Below are 20429 nucleotides of genomic sequence, written 5' to 3' on the forward strand. Positions count from 1 at the left end.
CATTAAACTCATAAAATAACTTATACTCTTTGAGAACTGTCAAATTTGATTAGAACTTGCTGGCCCATTTCAAAGTTACTGCGTCAGGTGGACGACACAGAGTGGGCACTAGCGTCCTGCTTCTTCACCCCCTGAACAGAGTTTTTCACGTCTGACTTACTGCATGAGCTATTGAACAACATCTGCACATCTACCGGCCAACAGCCGACTGTCACCACACACATTCTCATCCTCCTGCAGAAGTCGGGTAAAAAGCGTTAGCTTAAACTCATTTTACCTTGAGCTTTCCCTAAGTTAAGGCTACGCATAAAGTTAACATCAATTCTGCTGCTTCTAGTAGCTTCTTCAAGCAGTTACACAGCCAGTGCCCCAAAAGAGGGGAAATCAGAGCACGGACCTACTGTGCGTACCTTCAGACTGAATGGTCTTTCACTGAAAATCCAAACAGACTTCTCCAAACCTGCGATATACTAAGCAGCTACAATGCATTAGCAGGAGTTGTAGATATCTCGTGTTATCAGAATTACGAGCTGGAGAGTCACTGTGACTCATCCGGAATTCATGCTCGGCCCTTTCAAACCAGTTGCTAGAAGTGCTGCGCACGTCTCGTCTCCTCTTTGCTGCAGATATTCTCCTGCACAAACAAGTGAAACGTGACTACAGATTAACCCATTAAGCAAGGAGCAACAGAGGATGAGAAGGCAATCCAAGAGCCTCCAGCAAAAAGGTTTATGTCAGACAACTGCACACGAGGACCCAGACAACAAAGACTCTGCTGAAACAACAGAATGCAATGACATTTTTTCTTCAAGTTCATTTTAGCTTCTGAAAATGGAAGCTTTATAACCAGGCATTCAGAGTACACCTTCTCTATCTTCAAGTACTTTTGAAAAGCCAGTCTGGGAAATTTATTATAAACCATGTAATCCAAGAATAAGAATGCAATTAAGTTTTCAAGCCTTACCTCTAGTGACTGCATCCAAAGCACAGCCACACCCCGTTGCTCCTCCGCCTATAACAAGGACATCAAATTCACTCGTGGTTTGCAGTGCCAAAATTTGCTGTTCTCTTGTGGGGAAATCATTCTTTATTGGAACAGTCACAGCTTCTGCAGCTTGAACACGCACAAAGGTGCCCTACAAAGATTAAAAGCAACACATGAAGATCTGTATTTATTGTGTGTACACACACAACCAAACCTCCGCATTTTCTACAACCATAATGGTAAACTCCCAATCACTTTACCTATGTTTAATAATAATATTGCATTAAAACATTATGGAGCAACAAACAGTATTAAAACAATAAAGGGTTGGCACACATTTACTTCATCTTGCCTACTTCAATACAATGCTGTACTTGAGCACTACTACCGATATTAATTATTTCTAGGAATAGTCTTCTGCTACGTCAAATGTTACAGATGCGCGGGAAGTACTTTAACAAAAAGACACGCGGCTAGGCTCTCAACACTCTACCAAAAAAATTCATCAAAGCAAAGGACTTAAAGATGAATGTACATTTAATATTTTAAAATTGATTACTTGTAGAGTGGCATTAACCTAAGCTCAAATTTGATCAGGTACATGAGATGATATGGTTTACTGTCAAATGTAGTATACTAAAACACCAAAGAAACACTATTTCCATATCCTTTTTTAAAATCTTATAAGCAAAGCAATTTATATCCTACAGCATGTTAAAATACAACTTTTCTTTAAAGTAACAAAACTTATTGATGTGGCAGTTTCCAGACAAGTTCAGATTTTACTGGAATGGCTTTGAGAATCCCTCCAGTACTCTGACACTGCACGAGCCACTGCTGCTCTCCAGTTAGTGACCGTGGTGAGGAAGGCTGACGTGCTCGCTCAGTCAACTAATATGGACCATGGTTTAAATTTTAAAGTTTTAGCCAGTTTCTGAAGGCTCTCTTCAGTTAACAATAATTTTAAAAGAATTCTGAAAACCTTTACCATCAGAGAAATCCCCAAACCCTATTACTGGTCACATACTTCATAATAACAATGTTATGAGCGCCATCACTGTGGGTTCGTATTCATCACACTAATTTTACATACAATGAGCTGCAGGCAGGTACCATAGTTATTCAGACAGTTAAATAGGGTGCAAGACCACAAAAGTCATGCTTGCTTTCTCTTTGTTTTCAGCTCCAGCTTCGCTTTTTATTCCAAATTATTCCCAAATTTTCCTCATTCACCATTGTCCCTCATTCTGCACAAAACTAGACAGTGAATTTCTCTCCCTGGTATTTTTTTAAGACCTGACGGATCCATGTTTTCCACAACAATCACTGGCACCTAAGGATACCTGGCAGGCAAAGCACTTGCATTTCCAATATAAGCAGGGTAGTCGAGACACTGGCTACCGAGCCAGAACACCCATAACACATCCCAGCACAGGAGCACACCCCCGCAACCTTGAGAACATCACCTGAGCCGGCTCTTTTGCAAATAATCAGATTTTGGTGCTCTGATTTTTGTTTGATTGACAGGAGTGCTTTTATTAGTACCTAGAACATCCAAAGGAACTGTTTTCATAGAATCATAGATTGGTTTGGGTTGGAAGGGACCTTGAAGACCACCCAGTGCCACCCCCTGCCCTGGGCAGGGCCACCTCCCACCAGCCCAGGTTGCTCCCAGCCCCGTCCAACCCGGCCTTGAACACCTCCAGGGATGGGGCAGCCACAGCTTCTCGGGGCACCCTGCGCCAGGGGCTCACCACCCGCACAGCCAACAATTTCTTCCCAGTATCTCATCTCAATCTCCCCTCTTCCAGTTTGAAGCCATTCCCCCTCATCCTATCACTCCATGCCCTTGCAAAAAGTCCCTCCCCAGCTCTCCTGGAGCCCCTTTAGGCATTGGAAGGGGCTCTGAGGTCTCCCCGGAGCCTTCTCTTCTCCAGGCTGACCCCCCCACCTCTCCCAGCCTGTCCTCCCAGCAGAGGGGCTCCAGCCCTCCCAGCATCTCCGGGGCCTCCTCTGGCCCCGCTCCAACAGCTCCGTGTCCTTCTGCTGTGGGGACCCCCCGAGCTGGAGGCAGCACTGCGGGGGGGTCTCCCCAGAGCAGAGGGCAGCAGAGGGGCACAATCCCCCCTCGCCCTGCTGGCCACGCTGCGGGGGATGCAGCCCGGGGGGCCGGGGGCTCGCTGGGCTGCCGGCACACATTGCTCAGCCACATTGAGCTTCTTACCCACCAACACCCCCAGGTCCTTCTCCTCAGGGCTGCTCTCCAGCCATTCCCCGCCCAGCCTGGAGTTGTGATTGGGATTGCCCCCACCCACGTACAGGACCTGGTTGAACTTGACGAGGTTCACACAGGCCCACGTCTCAGTCCTGTCCACGTCCCTCTGGATGGCATCCCTCCCCTCCACACAGCTTGGTGTCATCAGCAAACTTGCTGAGGGTGCACTCCATCCCACTGTCCATGTCACTGATAAGGATGTTTAACTGTGCCGGTCCCAGTACCAAACCCTGAGGAACACCACTTGTCACCAGTCTCCACTTGGACCACAACTCTCTGAGTGCGACCATCCAGCCAGTTCCTTACCCACAGAGTGGTCCATCTGTCAAATCCCTGTCTCTCCAGTTTAGAGATAAGGATGTTGTGTGGGACAGTACCAATGCTTTGCACAAGTCCAGGTAGATGATGTCAGTTGTTTTAACCACTACTGATTTGAAATACATACCTGAAAACAAATAAACATCTACATTACTCAGACCAGGACAGAAGAAGTAATTGACCGATTCAGAACGGATCAAAATAAACAAACAGGAAATTAAAAATTAACTTTTCAGAGTTTCCAGAAAATTATGAACACTTTCAACACAAGAAAAACCTGTTTAAATCCTATAAACTAAGGTCAGAGCACGATCCAGTCTTTAGTCCAAATAGCAGACTTAGCTGATGTAAAATAGCTTGTGCCCAGATGTCCTAAACAGGAAAGAGTAAATTAATACAAATTCAAGTGACAAAGCACAAAATACTACTTTCTTACTATCCTCTCAAACAATCTGTTTGTCTAATCTCTTTCCATTCACTGCTTACACTGTGCAAGGAAGCTCGCTCATTTCAGTTTGATTTCCAAACACTCCTTGAATAAACTGAACGAGGCAAGTTGTTCAGTTATAGAAATAACTTTATGACTTATTGCACTGCTAACCGTAAATTACAACTGCCACAGAAATAGCTCCTAAGCCCAGGCCCACGCTGCACACGCGCCATCCCAAGCACCGTTTACCCTGCCTCGGCGGTTTAGCGTTACTCAGCCCACATGTTGAGTTTCCCAGACAGACTCTCCTAGATCGCTGCGGTTAGGAAAAGCTCTCTGCTAAAACAAGCCACCTCCAGGTTTTGGAACTGCAGCCACTTCCCCTGGCATTTGCAATGGGGAGAGAATATACACCTGCTATATTAAAGTAGCTTGGCTGACCAAAGGTAACCCAGTTGCCTGCCACCATCTGCTCACACGCGCAGCTGAACGGGTCTGCAGCTCCTCTGCAGCAAGCACACCACCGGCTCTCATAGAGCGCTCGAAGCAGACCTTCCCAGTTAAAGGTAAAAACGATTCTTGCAACACATGTGCTGTAAATTAGCAGCCAATGCAGCCATGCACAAGAAGCCCGAACTCAGATTATATGGTGCATACATCCTAAATATTTTTGTTCAAAATTATTTGCTCATTCTTCAGCAGTATTATGATTGAAATGCATTATTTCCTATCATTACTATACAACTGAAAAAAAATATCTAATAGCTAGAAACCACATTTGAAAGAAGTGCACACTCAAAAATAATTAAAGATCAAGTTCATCCTGTAATCATGAATTATATTGACTATAATGCAAGTAGCTCATGCAAATTACTTAGGATAGCAGCTACAACATTCATTGCACGTGTGTTACAATTCAATCAATAAGGAAAGTTGGACTACAGAAAGTGCTTCACTTAATATTAAGGATTTATACCCTCCCAGAAACAACATGAAAATTAAGATTTAAAACAACTAAAGTTTGGCAAATTATGACTCAAGCTATAGTATTACCACTGATTTTTCCCAAGCCTGTGGTTCCCGCTGGGGTCACCTCCAGCCCAGCAAGCGCCTGGGCTCGGGCTCACCCCCAGGCGTGCCACCAGCCGCATTAAGCACTCAGCCAACTGTGGCCCAGGCTCAGTCACTGACTACAAATGCACCGTAACGAAAGGTCTCCTAATTAGAAGCTTGTTTAAACCCACCGCAACCCTCAAATAGAGACATACGTGCTGCCAGCCCAGGAGTCGGAGGAGTCAGGAGAGACACACAGAGCGCGGAGAGGCCGAGTCAAGGTGAAGCAGACGGGTGAATGTCGATGAGGTCCCCATTACAGCCTCCCCTCGCTCTCACCTGCTTACACACCAACACGTGGCAGCTGGCACAGATCATCAGCTGAGGGACAAAGTTTTGGCACTTCAAAGAAATTCAGCTTCCACGTTATTCTGACCAATGAATTCTGTACATGCCCCCCCACTTTTGCCTCTTGCCCTGCTCTCTCCCCTGCCTACTCGTCTCTAGCAGCGCTGAAAACTTTTATAACTCCCAAAGTAAGGTTAGAAACTTTTATATCCCTACAGTATGGCACACCGATGCAGTTCCAGAAGACGTTCTTCCAGGGAGCGATGGACACAAGGAAGGAGACACCGAGAGGATCCAGCCATTCCTGCCTTCCCTCCCTGCTCCGTGCTGTGAAGATGCCCCTCCAGCCCCTGTTTGCTGCGACCCCTCTGACCACCACCGGCTCCACACGGCTTGCCCTCCCCACAGGGGCCGGGAAAGTAGCAAACGAAAGGCTTTCCCCTTGAATACCCGAAAACTGCGACAACGCTGCAGCGTTCTGGGTCGCATAGAAGCGTTCCTGTCTGGCTCCTTACACAGTCTCTGGTTTTTCCCTCGGTAAGCTGGTGCACTAAGCGTGTTCTTCACTGCGGTACCATTACAGCGAGTGCAGAGACAGCTGATGCCAGTCTCTACCTTCCCTAAATATCACCCTGTGACTTGCAGACAACAGTGACAAGGAGGAAATTGTGAAGACCAAAAGCACTCGTGGCTTAGTCTTGCATGTGCCTTGGCTGATCAAGTTCGGCTACTTAGGCTCAACTTTCTTAAACTTTAAAAAAGTGAAAATCCCGATCTCAAGTTCAGTTTTGCACTGCGTTTCCAGAAATGCCTTCTCCAGCAAAACTATTTCAAAGCTATTTTCAAAGCATACAACTTAACCTCAGGAAAATAAGAGGATACAAGAAAAACAAAATTCAGAGTTCGAGAAGCACCAGCATCATTTGGTTTTGACTATATTTTTTGTTTTGTTTTCAAACACATTATGTACAACAAATGGCTTACAGTAAAACACAGACCAGAGCCCCGAGCAGATAGCCACTGGTTTAGCAAGAGCACAGAGATTAGCACTGAAATACAAGCAAAGTGATTAGCGCACTAGGAATTGATATAGATATGATTCATCTTGCTGTCAATTAAATGCGAGAGTGAAGAAAAGCTGCATACAGGGATTCCATCTGCAATAACGTGATTAGTTTGGCAGTGAACAAGTATGTTTACTGAAATAAGCAATTGCTGTTTATATCTACAATTTCTCAGGCAAGAGTTCCTTGAATGGTTTTGATTACGCTCTCAGCAAGAAGAAATTTAGTTTGGCAGTTTGAATTCAATCATGAAGTTATAAAGTGATCTAGTAATCCATAAGCATGCATTCTTCTTAATTTGCTAATGTAAATCTCCAGGTAGGTTTGCAGAGTCAAATTCATCATCCTTATTCATATTTTTTAGGGGGGGGGGGGGGGAGGGGGAGTAGGAAGTAATTAAAAAACCACAAAAGCAGGCTTGGATGCATTATCATATTATCATACTCGATTGGATTCACCTTGATGAGCAATTCCTACTGACCAATAAAGTACTTACATACCAGAATGAGAGAAAGATTGCCTGATGGGCTTCATTAGGAAAAGGCAGCAATCTCTTACAACTCCAGAACAAAGCAGTGCTTTTCCCCTTAATGGGGGGGGGGTGGGGTGGGGGGTGTGTGTGCATGTAAAAAATCATCAGTGGTCTCCAATTCAAACGTAGCACATCAAAGAATACCCACATCATACCTAGTACCAGCCCACTTGGCTCAATGCTTTAAAATAAAGGCACAAAAAGCAAGAATGCAGCGATACAGTCGGCATCTACAGGATGCAAGAGAAACTGGAATTTCCCTTTCTCTGTCACCATTAGTGTTAGAAGCGCTGGGGAAACAGCTAGCAAAGGCTGGCTGTGCCACCTTTGCCATTCACCTACCTGAATATTTGAGGCCAAATCAATCAATTATGTACATAGCCTGTGTATTTTATGTCTCAGAGGGGTCCACCTTCATCTGAGATGCAATTCTTTGCAGGAGCTTGTGACTGCTAGTCAATGTAGCATACGCGGATTTGAGAGTTTCTGTGTTGTTTAAGATGAAATTTATTTACAATGGTAGCACTGAAAAAAAACCCCTAAGAGTCTATGCACACTTTTGCTTTACCTGAAAACAGTTTAGGAAGGACTAGTTTCTTCAGACCTCTGCACTACCTGCTGTGCAGAGTTCCCCAATTGCTCCTTTTCGCTGGAAAAGGGTTTTTCTCTTTAACCAAAAATCTCCCTGTCAGACTTACGCATTTGCCCTCAACAACCTAAGTCAGTAAGGAAAGCTTGACCAGCTTCCTTAAGGGTAACGGTTATTCAGTATGAAAGAACCACTCCTGTGTGCTTACTGAAAGAGGTTTTGCTTGAATTAGTGTCATTCCTACTTATTCCCTTACACACAGCGTTAAGCTAACCCATTTTATTAACTCAGTAAATATCCCAGTGATCAGGTTACTATAAAATACACAGAAGTGCAATATTCATCTATCAGTTTATGAGTCACATTCAGCGACAGGTCTGTCATGTCGACACGTGTTCCCATCCTTGCTTCGCTCAGCAGGAACGCTGTGCTGTCAAAAAACCCAACAAACAATCAGGGCGATTTACTAAGCCCCTTGTATGCCTGCATATGCCATACACAGATAAATACTCTCAGGTTATGCTGCCTCAACTGCTGTTGCAGAAACGTACTCCAAAATGTCAGCACACACGTGTGTGTATAGAAAAACAAGTTGGGATAAAAATCTTAAAAAGCGGGACAATCTGAATCAATGGAGTGTTTTATTTCCAAGGTGTAAGCACTTCACAGCTGTTTATGCACAGACAAGGTGCTAACTGTGCCATTCCCCTCCCAGGCAGGCTTTGACTCTCAAGCCTAGCCAGGACAATTTAAATTTCAACATCGGAAATTGCCAATACTCCTCCCTTTTAGAAGACAAACCACTCACTAGTATGCTCGACTAACAAACCCAAATGACCTCCCACCCATTCTCAAGGGCCAGAAGGTTACCACCCTTCAGCTGCTCCCCTGGAATCACCTGGGACAGCCAGGTTTCACAGACACATCGAACGCCAGCTGAGTGAACGTGGAAAACAAAGACAGACAGATCAAGTAGACCGCGTGTTCAGGATTATGAGCCAGCCCAGGTCTTTATTCTGTAAGGGGGTGCCCCTAATTCCAGGATGCCAGCCACGGCGCAGACATCCAGTCGCCGAGTGAGGCAATACGAACACGGGTAAAAAAACCCGAGCATTTTATTTCTGTCTTATTATGTGATGGATTCTGTGCTTGAAATAACAACAGATTTCCTACAATGTGTAGCCAATTAGTGCACATCTTGGGGCAATATCCTTCTCTGGCAAAGGAAGACAAGATCTTTGCCCTAGCATATATTTGATTGGCAGGCATTATTAAAAAGAGGACACTTGGGCTGGGGGACATGCCCACAGCTTAGATATGTCAACACGACAAATGGACTGTCCTCCTTTGTGTCAATCCCTCCAGTTATGTTCCACCTGCTGCCCTATATTAGGTGTTTAAGGCAGCAGCTTTAAGGGACATCACGTGGGAAATGCGCAAGTTAGTACAACATGAAAACAACATGCTGTTCACTTGACAGATCCATTTGCTTACACATATGCTGGAAATTTTCAGATCCTTTGTAGACTGATCCTACACAATAGGCTTAGAAATTGGAGGACAAGCGGTTATTTTGTTTTGACACCATGATAACCTTTTGTAAAACTTTGTTTTTTAGCGTGTCTCTGGAAACTCATAATGGCCACCCAAAGGCCATCCATTCCCAGAAAAATGGGAATTCCCCAAATTCTGGAATACTGCATATACAAGTGAGCTATCCAGATCACTTTTCCCTTCCAACTCCTTCTCTTATTTAACAGTCCTAAAATTTGAAGCTGCCATTTCTGACAGTAATGAAGCCAGATTGTAAAATCCTGTGATAAAGACTCCAGAGAGAGTTTGAAACAGTATAATCAGCTAGGTGCAAGACAGGCAGCCCAATGGGAAGCTCACTTTAAATGCTAGGTTTTATTTTCTGCAACAGTATCTGAAGCCATAAGGATCCTGGCTTATCCACTTTCCAGCTAGGTTCCCCAGAAATGACTCATCTCATTTGCTTTACCAATACCTCAGCTGCTACTCCTCCTCCCCATAGAAACAGCCAGAAGACTCAGATTATCATTTATTCAGACGTAATACACACCTTCCTGCAGCTCCGTGAAGACTCTCTCCCATCACCCACTGTTTTACCTTCAACTAGACCATTAAGATCCACTTCTTCCATTCCTATTTTCAGTTTGCCCAATTTGAATGGCAACTTATAGTAAATGTGTGGTAACTAAAGCAGTTCACAGAGTAACAGCTTGTCTAGATAAAGAGCTGACTGATTACATTTCTAAGGTGAGGAGCAGAAAACCCCATGCAAAACGAGCACCTGCTCACCTAGCTGCTCAGACTGCCACCATCTCAAAGGAAGGGGGAGGTAGTTCCTTGGGCTTAAGCTTCTTCCAGACACAGATTGAAGCAAAGCAGGCTCTGACTACACTTACTTCAACCATTTTACGGAACACTGATTGCAAATAGTTTTGGCCAAATGCGAGGTGCCAGCTTCACAGTCCACATTTAACACAAGATCAGAAGACGTTCCCTTAGATGCGTCTACTAAGCCCAGACATGGTTACTTTATAAAACTCTAAAGCACAGCAGAACTGCTATTTGCTTTAAGACAAAGAGTAATTGTCGATACACACCAGCTCTGCCTAAAACCAGTCCGCAACTCATGTTCCTTTTACTGGTTTCTCCTTGGCTTCTGCATCGAGAAGCCAGTTAAAGAGCATGGTGACTCCGACTGCGCTGCGAGGAGCAGATACACCAATGAATTCTACTTTCTACCCCAGCAAGAATCAATACACAAACTGAAACCGGAATCTACTGCATCTTTTTCTGCTACCAGTACCTTACTTTAACAGTTCGTCTCCAACATCATCCTTCACCGCTCGGGGAATTTATGCTGTCCATGTGCCTTAGTTACCTGGAAGACAGCACTGACGCGTGCCCCCAGCTCACCACCGTTTAGGTCCTCCCCACCCAGACAGAGCCCAATGCCCACCAGAAACAACAGGAGCCTCGCTACTGACTTCTTTGGCACGGATCCTATCCTCAAACAGCTTTCAGCTTTTGAACTGAACGAGAACTGCCACCATGACCATTCTGAAGCTGAGATTTTCAGAGGTAGAGCTAGTGGTTTCACTTCAACCTTCTAAGTTTGAAAATACCATCCAAACTCTACTTACTGTTTCAATCAGTACTTTCCACTCCTCCTCCAACTAAGTAAAATCCCCAGAAGTACACAAGGGTCATTTTTTTAAACATGAAAAACGATTTACAAGAATCACACTTCCCCACTGGTTAAAGATCTACAATAGCGAAACATCGTTTAATGCCACCCTCCAGATTAGCACCTACCAAATCAAGCTGAGAGGCTCTTGGCATTCCTTTCCAAACAAAACTATTTGTATAAGCCTAACATACGCTCAAACAGATTTTAAGTTTCATATTTTATCAGAAATCATAATTAATACTTACGTGTTTGTTTCTATACTGAGAAAATTGAGAGAGGCCAAAAACTGTTGCTATGGCACCTCCTCCAATGAGAGCAGTTCCTTTCACTGCCTTCTGAAATGCCATTTTTTACTGTAAGAAAAGAAGATAAAAATTAATAGGCAGTTTTACCACGTTAGAATCTAGGCTACACGGAATAGACCATTTGTAGAAACTAATGACAATGTTGCGACAAGTTGAAACTTAGGGTAGCAATATATTAATTAGCAATCTTCATTGCAATATTAATAATTTCTAAACAAAGTTTAGACAGAGGCAAGCCAGTGCTTTGGTATTTGCTGTGAAAGCTGAACGACAAAAGAGTATTTAGATATACAAGTAGATGTACACAATCCCCCTGATTTAAACTCTTTAAGTATTCAAATAAGTGACAAGCACTTACAATACTGTGGCAAGAGCAAAACAAGAACACAGCATCATCTGCCAGATGGCCACCAAATCGTTATCACAACAGAACGGCTGATCTGCTTGACAAGATCACCTTTAGCTACCCTCCCATCCCATCAAACTATTTCAACAATCACATTTGCCTAACAGCACTCCATCCTACTTTCCAGCCAAGAATTATGATCCCTGGATTCTCTGTATACCAACAAAGCTTGCCCTACCCAGGAATGGTGGAGAAGCGATGCGCTGCTAGTCAGGAAGCAGATCCTTCAGTGAGAAGCAGCAGCAGAGACAGTGAACAAGATTAAGTGGCTTGAAATAAGAGCAGAACTTTGTCATCCAGCTACAGAGGGTTTAAAACTAGCCCTATGTGGGTCAGGCAAATTCTTAAAAAGACTCAGTGTTCAGATCCTGAATGAAAAATTTGCATGGAACTGACCTGAATCTTAAGCAGGCATAACCTAATCTATCCTCCCAGGACCGTGGCAGCTCGCATCGTGTTAGAAACAACATACATCAAGTTTGAAGGACTCCCGTCAACACTCCAAACCCTCCGGCTACGAAGACATCTTTGTCCAAGCCCTAGACTCACCCAGCAGCCTCCACACAGTACATTTAGCACCATTAAAGCTGAAAGCAGAAGCAGGCAACACGCACAGCCCCGTGCCAACACCGGAACACCAGCGGACTTACAACACGGTGGGAGCAGCCCTGGGCCAGAAGCAGGGAGCGGTGACAGGTCCCCATCCCGGGCTGGGCAGGGGGAGGCCCCCACAGCCTTCCTCAACGCCTGGCCAGCGGCTCAACCCTCGCCTTGGTCCCCGGGCCAGTCCCCGCTGGCCGTGCTGCCCTGGTCCGGCACAGCTCCAGCACGGCATGGCTCAGCTAGAGGCTTTGCAGCCCTCCCTCCGCGGCTGCTGCCCACCTTATACCAAACCCACCAGACTGGGTTATAAACCATTACTTTTGGCAGCATACAGCTTTCTTGTCAAGATTTGCAGCAAACTACTTACAACTGAAGAGTTATTTCTTTGGCCTTATCAACACAATTTAATGTGAAATACTGTATGTTACAATACTTCTACACACATTTCATCTCTTTTCTCCTATTAGTTCTTCCAGCTAGCATAATTGTTCTTTTTTCTTAAAAAATACAGCAAACATGTTTGACACAAGCCAAACAAGAAAACTTCCTTTTTAAGATGGTATAGATCTTAACTTCATTCCCTGTGAGCTTTGCTTGCAGCACACTCAGTGTGCGGGGAAGTTCCACACACAATTATTGTACGCAAACATTTGAGGTTGTATATATGCATAATATGCAAGTGATTATTGTACAGAAGACTCGCAGCTTCCCACAAGCTTTTCTGAAGAGCAGCATGTACGCTCTTGAAGATTCCCACCATGACAACCTTTCTTGGTACGTACATAGAGTATCACATTTTCCATTTACTTCATGCTTCGGTCTCAGAAAAGGCCAACTTTATCTTTCCTTTATACCAGGACAGGGAGGAGTAAAAGGGAAAGGCACCAGACAAAAAACCCCATAGCAAGGGCCGTTTCTCAAAGGAAAGTTACTGTGGAGGACTGGCACTGCACTGCGGCTGCCTCTCCCCGGCTCCAGCACCCAAGGCGGGCAAGGCTCCCCATCAGGCTGCCGGTGCCCTGCCCAGCCACACCGCACGTGGGCTACCACTGCAAGAGGAACGTGAGCCCCCAAGGAAGAAGGCTGCCTGCGGGGGGACCTGCCGGAGCACTCCCACAGCAGCCCAGCACAGACAGCTCCTGGGACAGCCACACACGTTGGGACACAGGCCTGTCACCAGCCTGTCACCTCTCTCCTGTCGGTCTGGAACAAGGCTCACACGACAGGATTAGAGCAATCTGAGAAGTGTCCCAAGCAGAGTGCCTCAGAATCAGACCCCATCCTGCAGGCTTATCAGCCCTCCCCCAAATTAAAAAGGAAAAACTAACCATCAGCTAAGCCCTGCCACCTTAAATCTGTTAAGACAGCCTTCCGCGATATTACTTCTACATATCTGAAAGTGCCCAGGGATACTCACGAAGTCATAACACAATATGAAATTCAGTACTGCACAGGAATTAAAACATGCAGCTGGAAAACTTGCACCACCATCACCACACTCATAACCTCCCGTGAAATAAAAGAACTAAGACAATCAACATCAGTTCACATACCGCCTATAGGCACATGAAGCATATGGCGATGGTGAATACGTACACACCATCCAAGCACTCTGCGTACTACACACTTCTACCATAAGGTTTCTTCAAGCCACTAGAATAACAACTCGTCTTTCAGACTGCAAACTGGTGGCAGTCTTGAAGTAGTTTCACACACCTTACGCATCAGCAAAGGACTCACTTCAAAGAAGAGTACAAAACCCTTGCGAGTGCCTGTTCTGGGAACACAATATGCTCTAGAATCCAAAGGAGTTTAAAAAGAACAAATTAGCATCTCCCATCAAGCCTGTTTATGCGTCTGCAGAGATTATGGCTTTCAGGAAAACAAATGGAAGTGTATCCTTTCAATGTTCTACCCAGTTCAGTAAGAAAGGGCGGTGGCTGAAGCACAAATCCCTACTTATCCCTGCTCAGCTGAACTCTTCAAAAGTTCGTTAACTACCAACAAATTAACCACGAGCCACAGCTCAGCAGTTGGTGTTCGATGGCAAGCGCAGTCCAACCAGCTCCCAGCCAAGTGCTGAGGACTCGCACCTCCCACTGCGCAGGAAGGCACCTCCAGCCACGGCCAACGCGCGGCTGCCGAGGGGCAGGCGGCAGAGCTAGCAGCGCGGGCAGCACGGCCGACGCTCACCCGCGCTTCTTGTCCCCTGGGCTCCTTCAGCCTTTTCTCAAGTCTCATCTTGAAGACTAGGCACGCACCTACCGGAGTTAAACCATTACATTTGCATTGAGTAGGACTGACTGAGAGCAGCACAAGGCGTACAAACCACTGACTGCAAGTCTCAGTGATCATCGCCTACACCAGTTTACTTTAAAAACGTAGTTTCCCAGACAGCTTTGGAAGTCATTTATTTTTGTTTTTAAAACAAGGAAATCATCATCTTAGGACTGCATGTTCTCCTGGGCCTTTTAAACAAACATTTCATCAATACTTCTGAAAAAAAAAAAAAAAAACAAAACCAAAACCTCCAAGTTTTTAAAAGGGAAGAAATAATGTAGTTAACTCTTTTATTCAGCTGACCTTTACTTCTTTAGTTAAGAAAGGGTTAAAAAATCATTTACTGCATCAACCAAAATCTAAAGTTTCCTTGTGAATCACACTAGAAATGTCATTACATTAAGAAAAAAAAAAAAGAAAGCAGCACATATTCCGCCAAAGTTGTATAGTAGATCTCTTAAGTTGTTTGTACAACAACGCTACACAAACATATGAAAGTAATCACGGGGAACAAACTCACCACTCACCACAATTCCGAGTTACATAGATAGCATTATGCTATTTTTCAGTAGTTTGAAATATCTGTTCTTCTGATAACTTTTTTGTTAAAAAAAACTCAAACAGAATATGCTCACGTACTGAATAAAGGCTGTACTAGGCGAGTGCTGGGAAATAAGATAATGACTAATATTACACCTGCTCTTCACGCTCAGAGAGCTACATCTCCTCCGCTTCCATCTCCCAACAGGCCTCTGCAAATAGCAGGCACAGACCCAAGGTCTCTGCTTTCAGCTGCTTCAGCTAAAGCAGCTCCCAGTGCCATCTCCGCGGTACTTCCCATCGGTACCACAACCTGTCACACTAACATACCTTTCATACCCCCCTGCCCTACTGCCGCACTCACTGGTGCTGACAGGCAGCATTGTGATGCCACAGGTTCTCATTCATTAACCAGCACAAACATTAGTCCTTCCAGATATGAGAATTCATTTAAACAAACAAAAAACCAAAAATGACAAAAGCCCCCATGCCCCCATAACGCTTACTGTGATCCAGAAAGCTCTGAAGCACCTGTCACCAGCTCTAACACAATAATATAGAGGCAAGGAAACAGCTTTTATTTAACAGTTTCCGATACAAAAACTTTATTAGGAACCCAACAAACCCCACTGCCAATTGCAAGCAATAAAGATTCCTTCATATGTGTCAATAAGGGACCGACAGACTTCAGAAGTTAAATAAGTTCAACTCAGAATTGGTTTCTTGAAAATTTTGGATAAGGTACAAAATCTTCAGAATGGTGTCTATTATACCACAGCCTTTTGGCATACTAACCTTTTCCACCTTCAGATTTCTACCAGCGAAACTTTTTACCCTACAGAATCCAGCACAAGCAACGCAGCACACGCAGAAGCCCGCAGAGCTTCACCGGCACCCACAAGTGCTGACACTCAACCAAGGGCAGTGCGATCTGGGGAGCCAAAGCAGCAGCAGCCTGCCTGCCTGCCTGCTCCCACCGCCTCCCAGAGCCGGCTTCCGCACGCAGAGCCACGCACAAACGCGTGCTGACAACGACGGGAAAGAGAGACCTCCGTGTACCTACGCGCCGGGCTGGAAACCGCAGGGGTGCAGAAGCTGCTTCAAAAGATGCAACGGCAACAACCTCAAAGGAGGGTGAGACTGGACAGCCCAGTGGCACTCACCTCTGTTGTCCCAGTTCCACATCCTTTGAATACAAGTGTGGTTGCCCACAGGCTGTTACAACTTGATCCAACTGCCCCATAGCTTCCTCCCACAAACGAGCACAGTTTTTTCAGTGCACGCACACCAACACGCAGAGAGGTTTGACAAGCTTTTCTACTAACACAATGCATTCACACCAACTCAGCTGACACCGAGGGCGAGCTCCGTGCACTACCACCATGGCACGAAGGTACGGGCAGACAGGGGATGGGGTTCAGGATCACTCCTGCACTGGGACCTTACAGCAGTGTCACTGTGGATACAGCTGCACTAACCACACTAATGTGAAATTAGATATGCCACAGAGAACAATTTTGCCACTTTCATTATGCAAGATAAGATATAACACCAAACCACCGGCAGGCTCAGTGCCCTCTGTACCTTTCTAGCCTCAACCGCCGGCTGCCGGTAAGGGGCTACCCTCTGCTTGCCCGACAGCCTCGTGCGTGTGCCATTAGCCCTGCTCAGAGCTGATAGCCAGATTATATGCAATTCTCTGGAGAAAGGAACACTCCCAGGAGACCAGCTGCTCAAATTGCCACATAAATCTTGCTCACCATCGGTAAGAGAAGCTTATTCAGGGACAGAAAGGAAAATATGGCTTAACATAAGCCACTCCAACGCAAAGCTAGACAGGCATTCAAACCTACAGACGGTGCTTTTACACCTAGAACATCTCAATTTCATCCCAGGAACCCGCGAGCCCGCACTTGCGAGGTATGAGCAGATGTATTTGGATTAGGCTGAATTGAGCTCGGGGCATTAGCAGGTACTGCAGGCAGGCAGAGCCCCAGACAAACAGCCGGTGGAGACACGATATATACGTGCCAGACTGCTGTGGGCCATGCCGAGGCGCTGCCCCAGACTCCTCAGTGGGGCCCTAATACTGCACAGGGCATCTTCTCCCTGCCCAAATGCTCCAGCACCTTTCTGAAAGGAACTGTAATGCGTGTGGGAAACGGCACGCAACAAGGTCTCCTCTAGGCTTAAACATTGCCCCAGTGCACACACAACCCAAGAGAAATTAGAGGGTCTCTAAACATACACTTGTGGGTTTTCTCCTCAAGTTCTGTCCCAGAACGGCTGCTAAAGGCTACTGTCAGCACCAAGCAGGATAAACCAGAGCGCAGAAGATGAAAAGGGGAAAGAATTCAGTCCACATAGTTACGACAAAGGCTGTACGCGGAGTGCTATGTACACAGAGAAGAGCCTACACTTAAAAATCCCTCATCTTTTGCAAGTAGGTAATAAAACTTGACTGTCTTCCAAGCTAAGATCAATAGCTTGGGATGGAAACTGAATTTTATTTTAATGAAAATTACTATAGCAAACAGCTTGAGAAGCGATGCAGTCAGAAATAAGTCATCTTTCCATAACACAAATATTTTGAGTCACCTTTAAAAATGGCTCAAACAGTGTATAGTGCTTTAATGCTGTAAGTGCCATCTGACACTGTACATCCGCACATTAAGCCTTATCCTTAGTTTAAATACAGGTCATAAATGGCACCCTTTGGACCCATGCCCTCAGTTCCAGGGTGGGCTGAAGTGCCTGACAGGCTCTGGAACAAGCTCCAGCAGGCACAAGGAGCCCTTGACTGGCAGGAGAGCAGCCAGCGGCATGCCATGAGGAGTGGGTATTGCATACAGAGTGATCTGTCCAAAGAGGTGCATAACCCACAGGGAACATTTCTCAGCGAACCAGCTGAGTATCGGTAAAGATTCACAGGGACATTAGTTCAAACTTCTAGCTATTAAAGGTTTCCCAGTAAGAAGAAACAGGCATTGAAACACGAAAAGAAACAGAAAAGGGGGGGAAGGGGAAGAGCTAGTTACATGAAATAGAAACTACACAGAAGATTTATCAGGAAGAGTTCACGCTTTCAGTTTGCAAAAGTTAAAAAGTTAATACAAACTGTCATCACAGTAGGGACAGCTCCCTCCTGCAGTGCATTTCTTAACCAGCAATTCAGAGCTACGCTTACTTGGATGCGAAGCAGCAGGCAGCAGTCGCTGCCGTGGGAAGCTCCCACACCGGAGTCCGGGCCGGTGAGTGGCGGCCCTGCCTGAGTGAGGTCCCTGGGTAAACCTCACAGGCTAACAGCCCCTGGACCTCCTGCACCACAGGCAAGGGCCCCGCTTCCTCAATTCAGACACTTCCTAAAGGCAGGATTCTTCTGCTTCACTTTCAGCCCCGCATTCAAAAAACGAAAAGCATACAACGCACATCCTGTTTTTTAAAGACGGGATTTCAACACCCGTCTGCAGTAGATGCTTCTGAATAGCATGCCCCATGCGACAAGCATCTGCCACCCCACAGTTCTCATTAGCCTGACATAAACCCTAGGAGCGACTTGCTTCCCTTATTTCCCGTAATGCCCAGCCCAGGTAGCTGCAAGACTGTTGGCTGGATCTTATTTTGAGTTGTGTAACTCTGTACAGCCCGGAGCGCGCACAGGCTCCTACCAGGGCTCCCGCTCCCGCCTGAGGAGGCGAGGCGACTGAAAAGGAAGTGCTGCAATCGCCGGCATTCCTGTACCCAAGTACTTTCTAATTATTAAGATATCTGGCTGGATCTAAGCAGTGCACGGCCAAAGTTGGGGGAAAGAATGAGAGGAATGAGGGAAGAGGAATGGTGGAAAATTCAGATGCAGAATTGCAAGTTAGAGATCAAAGAAAGATGACTACTTTAGCAAAAGCGAAGAGACAGATGGATACAAACTGTAGAGCTTCGCAATAGGAGTGTGTGACGCCCTGTATGCTGCCATCAGACATGGTGTATGAGACGCAAAACCTGTTAAATTAAGAGAAGAAATCCAATCTGTTATGTTGTATATCTGAGTGCTTTATGAGGCCATTACCATGGAATCTGGGTGCTTCACATTCCATTTTAAACGAACACATCTAATAAAGTGAGTCACTCAATGGAAGACTTAAAAATAGAAAACTTATAATCATCACCACTACAGTTTGCATAACTTGCCACTGGCAGAGTCGCATTGTCTAATTCAATCTTTCTCATTCCTCCCAAAAGCTTCTCAGGTAAGTTTTGGATGATGAGAGCCCCAGACCGATATCCCTCCGGGCTGAGCGGAGAGGCTTGAGCCTCCTCTGCTCCTCCAAACAGCTGCAGTCGTTACCCTCAGCTCCCTCTAATTCAGCTTTTGATCCTTCTTGCAGGACTACTTAAAAGGTGGCCACTGTGACAGAGCAGCAGTAAGACAGGCCACAATTAGGATTCTTACTGTGGGTAACTTAAGATTTAAAGCTGTACTACTCTTGAGAGAGTGTTACTGCCAGTTTATGGGTGTGTCAATGCAGGAAGTGGCCAAATAACAATAAAAAGGGGATGTAATCAGAAAATAATCCTATTAGCACCCCCTTTAACAAGATCATCTACCAGCTCTCCTATAGCTTTTCTTGTCTGCTTTTTAAAAGAGTGCAGCAGTTAACACTACACTACATTACATAAGATGTCAGACCATACTAACTGAAGTGCGCATCTTAGAAGCAAACGATTAAAGTTTAAACCAACCCAAACTGAAGATGCTGCCCCTGCAGCACTCCTAGCAGCCATCAAGCATCTCTCTCCCCAGTCGACATGGGACTCATCTCCTGGGCTGCCCCGCACTACTTGTTACCTAACCAGCAGCCACAGGGAACAAGAGAACAAAGCAGCATGCTTTGAAGGGCAACCAAAGCTTGTTATCTACCTCTCTAGCAGAAGCCTGGGCCACTGACTCATGCACTTGTGACTTCTACATGTAATTACTGTAAGCCTTATCTATAACGGAGCTACACACCAAGAAAGAGTTCCAGTGGGTACGAAACGTGGCAGATACCACAGCAGAGTCCATCCTCCAGGTTCTCTCCCAAAGCCTCTGACGGTTGCTTTGGGTTCTTAAACACAAGTTACAGCACTTTAATTAAAGTAATTATCCAAGAACAACCTCACCAACCAAGCACAGAAACATAACCCACAATATCTAGACAGCTCACAGGGTTACAAGTCCCTTTAAGCCACAGACCACACCAAAAATTTGTAAGTTCCCGTACGCAGAACTTAAAACCTGAAAACCCCGCAGGCCATGCCGCACTAATAAGTAGAAGCAAAGCAGCAGTTTACCATATGGGGAAAATCCTTCCCACGCTCCAGTACAGGCGACTAGCTTGGCTATCATGCCCAAAAGTAGTTGCAGCGCTTGTCATGCACAAAAATAAAGGAAAAACAAAGCAAAAAATAGGAGTACTAGCCTCATTCCTTCTCTTGGTCCCCACT

The 20429-nt window shown here is 45.5% G+C and overlaps 1 protein-coding gene across 4 annotated transcripts in view; it reads right to left on the reverse strand.

The window, feature by feature from the left end:
* GPD2 (glycerol-3-phosphate dehydrogenase 2) overlaps nucleotides 1-20429 on the reverse strand; it is a 150370-nt gene that overhangs the window by 125910 nt on the left and 4031 nt on the right. For all 4 annotated transcript variants that reach the window (XM_082483471.1, XM_082483469.1, XM_082483470.1 and 1 more), the window contains exons 2-3: nucleotides 11060-11167; nucleotides 965-1136 (exon numbers count right to left, since the gene is read on the reverse strand). In XM_082483471.1, the coding sequence (XP_082339597.1) occupies nucleotides 965-1136; nucleotides 11060-11161 (274 nt within the window). In that variant the 5' untranslated portion in view covers nucleotides 11162-11167. The remainder of the gene's footprint in view (nucleotides 1-964; nucleotides 1137-11059; nucleotides 11168-20429) is intronic.

Source organism: Vanellus vanellus, assembly GCF_965231255.1.
Source record: "Vanellus vanellus genome assembly, chromosome: 5".
Classification (NCBI taxonomy): Eukaryota; Metazoa; Chordata; class Aves; order Charadriiformes; family Charadriidae; genus Vanellus; species Vanellus vanellus.